The sequence below is a fragment of the Octopus bimaculoides genome, chromosome 22 (assembly GCF_001194135.2).
Source record: "Octopus bimaculoides isolate UCB-OBI-ISO-001 chromosome 22, ASM119413v2, whole genome shotgun sequence".
In the NCBI taxonomy this organism is placed as follows: domain Eukaryota; kingdom Metazoa; phylum Mollusca; class Cephalopoda; order Octopoda; family Octopodidae; genus Octopus; species Octopus bimaculoides.
The window spans coordinates 9,188,542-9,194,186 of NC_069002.1; the positions used below are offsets into that span (position 1 = coordinate 9,188,542).

Consider the following 5,645-nt stretch of genomic DNA (forward strand, 5'->3'; position numbering starts at 1 on the left):
ATAAATGGCAGAGAAATAGTTTGATAAAAATTCACTTAACAATTATTCTTTTACTTGTTTCAGTCATTTGACTGCGGCCATGCTGGAGCACCGCCTTTAGTCGAGCAAATCGACCACGGAACTTATTCTTTGTAAGCCTAGTACTTATTCTATCGGTTCTTTTTGCCGAACCGCTAGGTTACGGGGACGTAAACATACCACCATCGGTTGTCAAGCACGACGGGCTTCTTTCAGTTCCCGCCTGCCAAATCCACTCACAAGGATTTGGTCGGCTTGAGGCTATAGTAGAAGACACCTGCCCAAGGTGCCACGCAGTGGGACTGAACCTGGAACCATGTGGCTGGTAAGCAAGCTTCTTACCACGCAGCCACTCCTGCGCCTATTGTTAAATAAAATTTCATTATACTATTTCTATCATCACATTATAACTTATCTTTTTCTCTTGTATCGAGCTATACATCCTATGTTTTGTAGAATGATACATTAAGAAGCTTTTTTATGAGTACTACCGGATTACATGGCATTGTGATGAATCTTTTTTCAAAGTTGGCTGGAATATTTCCAAGAAGCGTCCCCACTCTAAAAGATGGAACTCACGATTTAACCACATTAGCCGAGACAATATCATCAGGTGGAATTGGTGACTGTAGAACAAAAGTTATCTGTCTAGAAAACACTCATAATAGATGCGGAGGGAAAATTTTACCTTTGGACTATTTACAAGAGGTAAGGAGATGTTTTGCAAAGCAGATACAAAAACGATGTATTTACTTAGTTTAAGCCATATTCTCCCTCTAGATATAACTTGTTCCACTGACTTTTTCCGTTGTTGTGCACATGACTTTTTCTACTGCTCTCAACGCTGAGAGTGGAGGTGCAATGGCCCAGTGGTTAGGGTAGCGGACTCGCTGTCATAGGATCGCGGTTTCGATTCCCAGACCGGGCGTTGTGAGTGTTTATTGAGCGAAAACACCTAAAAGCTCCACGAGGCTCCGACAGGAGATGGTGGCGAACCCCGCTGTACTCTTTCACCACAACTTTCTCTTACTCTTACTTCCTGTTTCTGTTGAGCCTGTAATTCAAAGGGTCAGCCTTGTCACACTGTGTCACGCTGAATATCCCCGAGAACTACGTTAGGGTACACGTGTCTGTGGAGTGCTCAACCACTTGCACGTTAATTTCACGAGCAGGCTGTTCCGTTGATCGGATCAACTGGAACCCTCGACGTCGTAAGCGACGGAGTGCCAACAAAAGACAACAACGCTGAGACTGTCTTTTCTGTTGTCTTTCCAGTTTCATCTGTGCCTCAATATTCCTCCTCCAATTCTTTTAAGGTGTTTTATGATCTGCTCTTCATGTTTCTCTAGATTTTCTTAGTTTTCAGTTGTCATCAACACTTTTGTAACTTTGCTTTTTTTTTTTTCCTAGATAAGAACGTTGACACTACACAAACTGATTTTTACTTCTGGGAAGAGGTGGTCCGTCCATATTGGTCTGGCCTCGATCTTTTGATCTGTCCAGCATGGCAAGCTTTATCAGGGGCGTGTACATTGCTGGTGTATCTCTCATAGTCACTGAGGCATCTAAGCCACAACATCACGGCAAGGACTGGACCTTGTTGTGGAAATGAGTGAAATATTGCTTTAGGGTTCGCTACAAACTCATGATCGTCGTCATCATCACCATCATCACCATCATCAAACCCTGGACCTTACTATCCTGAGTCATGGGACTCAGTTTCTATGACGTACAAATGACTGGTATCACAACATTCCACCTAAAAGTGGTCCTGTTCAGGGCAAAATGTGAACAGGATCAACGTGAAATGAAGTGTTTTGCTCAGGAACACATAGCACCACACTGTCTGGGAATTGAAATCATGATCTTGCAATCATGAATGCAACACTCTAAACACGAGACCACATTCCTTCATTTAACTTCATCTTACAAACTGATTGTTTCACATCGAATCTAAAGAAATACCGAATATGAAGAAATAACCAAGAAACGTATTGTCTTTGCATACTTTCTCCCTGCCACAGCAAACCTATCGAATGCCCTCTCTGCTCGTGTTTTCTGCAGAGGTTTATGCTAAATACCAACCCATCAAACACACCAGTTCTGAGAGGCCCTGTAAACACTACGACATCTGCCCGTGGCCAGATGGCGTAGTGGTTAAGAGCGTGGGCTACTAACCCCAAGATTCCGAGTTCGATTCCAGGCAGTTTGAATAAATGTAACAAAAACAAAATCTGAAAGAAGTATTAGCCATTTTTCATAATTTCTAGGGGCATGCAAATAGAAAATAACAGTTACTACCCAAGGACAAAAATCGTGTTACACATTGTTACTGATAAAATAATTTTCATTTTTGCAGTTGTACAATCTAGCCCAAGAAAATGATATAAAGGTTCACGTGGATGGTGCACGTATTTTGAATGCTTCCGTTGGACTTGGTGTTCCTGTTTCGGATATAACAAAATTCTGTGATTCTCTCACTTGTTGTCTCAATAAGGTAAGGGGTATTTTTGATGATTTTATGGTTAAAGCTCTATTTCTTCGCATTGACCGTCAATGGCTTTTCTCCACTGTTCTCTGGACAGAAGCACACCCCAGTATGAGGGTTACTCTCGTACGTTTCCCTGGGGGCCATCCTCTGCCAGATCTTGTTGATTTTATATTGGTATCATTACTTCATTGACTTTTAAATTTTAATTCCAGGGAATTGGTGCTCCATTTGGGTCTATAGTAGCTGGCACTGAATCTTTCATCAAAAGGTTTGTATCAATTGGTATTGTTATTTATGCTTTTATTCTTTTAAGTGTTTCAGCTTTAAAACTGCGGTCATGCTGGGGCACTACCGTTGGTAAAAAAAAAAAGCTGTCAGTAGATGTCTGTGGGACTCGAACCCGTACACCTCAGATTCCGACCGAATACTCTACCTTTAAGCTAAACGGCTTGTTTGCAACATATTTTTAAGTGTAACATCCTAACCACTAGGCCTTGGCTGCGTAGAAAGAAGCTTGCTTCCCAACCGCATAGTGCCGGGTTCGGTCCTACTGCGCGGCACCATGGGCACGTGTTTTCTACTATAGCCACTGACCGACCAAAACTTTATTTTATTTTTATTAAAGTTTTGAACTTTTATGTCATGTCATGATCTCACAACAGGAATCTTGCAAACACAAATACATAATTGTATAGTAATACCTCACTTTACGAGGACCCGTTTTACGAGATCCCGGGTTTATGAGTTTTATTTAATGATAAATATAAAAAAGTTAAACAGCCATTTTTGTGTGTGTGGTAACGTCGCAACATGTGACAACATCGCAACATGTGGCAACATCGCAACATGTGGCAACACTGGTTCGGATGCGTCTACACAGCGACGGAGTAAAATGACAACAGGGAATTTCATTGCTACTGTGGGAAATTATTGCTCTGCTTTACGGGTTTTCGCTTTTACGAGCGATCTCCGGGAACAAATTAACTCGTATATCGAGACATTACTATAATTAATATAATTTTTTTTTCCTTTTTGTTTTTAATAACCAGAGTCGAACGATCTCGTAAAGCCCTCGGGGGTGAAATGTCTCAACTGGGTATGGAAGCTGCCGCAGCCTTATATGGTTTAGACAGATTTGAAGAAAGCATTCAGAAGGACCATTTTCTAGCAAAGAAACTGGTCAATGGTAAATATGCTTCGTTGTCATTTGCTTCATTATTGTTGAGGTTAGGGGCGACACACTGGTGTCGATGTAATCGACTAATTCTCCCCCCCCCCTGAAATTGCTGGCCTTGTGCCAAAATTTAAAATCAGTATATATATATATAATATGCTACATGTCTTTGTATATATCCTTTTTTTGTGTGAGTAACAGCGTTTGAAGCTGTTGAATTAGTTCCACTTTATACGATTTACTTTCTAAATCATTCGATAGGAGCTGGAGTCCTTCTCTTTATTTTTCGTATTCATCTCATAATGCTTAAATGAAACGTTTTGAAGTTTTCTAAATTATCCAACAGCGTCTCTACTTTGTTATGTCTGTCGTTTTCATTTGAAAGTTCATTCTGCTTTCTTAATTATTAACTAATCTTATCTTACATAATTTAAAATGCAGTATGCTTCACATGGTCACACTGGTCGAGGGAAGCTAAAACAACAAACGGAGCGGGAGTGAATGGCAATCAGTGATACTGAATGCGGCGAACTGTAATGAGATGTTTTACTCTGAATTCGCCGGTATTTTAATGAAAATGAAACTAAAATTTTATCGTAAATTATATTTATTTTATCAATCTCTCTCCAACACACGCGCGCACAGACACACACACTTATAGGAAAGTGGTTATACACCCGCTTCCGTACATTAAATTCTGAAGAAACAACGGAACGCAGATTCTGAACCATCAACACAACAATATTTATTTACAGAGGAAATAGGCAGCACTTCGCCCTTTGTTGGAAAGACACTGTCTCCAGAGTTGGAATGTTGGAGACACTGCTTGACACGTCCATGCTCATGGCCGGCCGGCCGAGAAAGAGAATGAAAAAAGCGGGAACGTTTTAGATGTTGAACTCCACGCATGCGCATGAGACTCTTCCCGTGTTCCTTCCGGAACTAGTCCCCGCGCATGCGTGGATAAGCTTACCGGAAATGTCGTCTGCTATTAAGGCGTTACTACACACTTATATAAATATTTGTGTATGTGTGTGTGTGTGTGTGTGTGTCTTTCCTTTCTCTTTCTCCCAAAGCTACGCGATAATTCATGATTAATTCAAAACAATGTGGATAAATAAACATTATATCTGACAGAGTAATCTGTATGCTAATGAGTTAATATATTTCGTGAATTATTCTTATTATTTCAATTATTTAATTAAGAATTATCTTTTTATTTGATTTTTTAATTCGTGAATTGTTTCTCATTTTCTCGGTTTCAGGTCTGAAAAATCTTTCTTCTTCAGTGGTGACAATAGAGCCAGAGGAAGACCAAACTAATCTCGTTCTTATTAAAATCGATAAAGAAATGTCTTTTATCACTAACTTAAAGAAACGTTTAATGACGGTATGAAAGTAAATTTCTCATTTATTTATCCATTTCATTCTGCAGAAAGTAAAAGCCACTGATTTAAATATAAATATTTGTAAAGACGGGTAACTATGAGCGGAAATTAATAGTAAACCCGTATATAAAGATATCTGCTGTACAGAAGATATGGATTTGTATATCAGAGGGAGTCTTCGTATGTTAGAAGGAGTCTTCAACTTTTTTTCCATCCAAGAGTTTGCTTTTTTAACTTAATATTCTACATGCTGTTATTTACAGTAGCAAGCAGTGGCGGCGCAATGGCCCAGTGGATAGGGCAGCGAACTCGCGGTCATAGCTATCGCGGTCCCGATTCCCAGACCTGGCGTTGTGAGTGTTTATTGAGCAAAAACATCTAAAGCTCCACGAGGCTCCGGCAGGGGATGGTGGCGAACCCTGCTGTACTCTTCCACCACAACTTTCTCTTACTCTTTCTTCCTGTTTCTGTTGTGCCTGTAATTCAAAGGGTCAGCCTTGTCACACTCTGTGTCACGCTGAATATCCCCGAGAACTACGTTAAGGGTACACGTGTCTGTGGAGTGCTCAGCCAC

The 5,645-nt window shown here is 40.4% G+C and overlaps 1 protein-coding gene across 7 annotated transcripts in view; it reads left to right on the forward strand.

Moving 5' to 3' along the window:
- Nucleotides 1–5,645, forward strand: part of LOC106874140 (uncharacterized) — a 49,746-nt gene that overhangs the window by 29,598 nt on the left and 14,503 nt on the right. For 3 of the 7 annotated variants that reach the window (XM_052975753.1, XM_052975750.1, XM_052975751.1), the window contains 5 exons: nucleotides 475–726; nucleotides 2,378–2,515; nucleotides 2,722–2,777; nucleotides 3,559–3,695; nucleotides 4,949–5,073. The exons of 2 other annotated variants lie outside the window; for them this stretch is intronic. In XM_052975753.1, coding sequence (XP_052831713.1) covers nucleotides 475–726; nucleotides 2,378–2,515; nucleotides 2,722–2,777; nucleotides 3,559–3,695; nucleotides 4,949–5,073 — 708 coding nt within the window. The remainder of the gene's footprint in view (nucleotides 1–474; nucleotides 727–2,377; nucleotides 2,516–2,721; nucleotides 2,778–3,558; nucleotides 3,696–4,948; nucleotides 5,074–5,645) is intronic. 2 more of the 7 variants (XM_014921758.2, XM_052975754.1) reach the window with 2 other exon arrangements.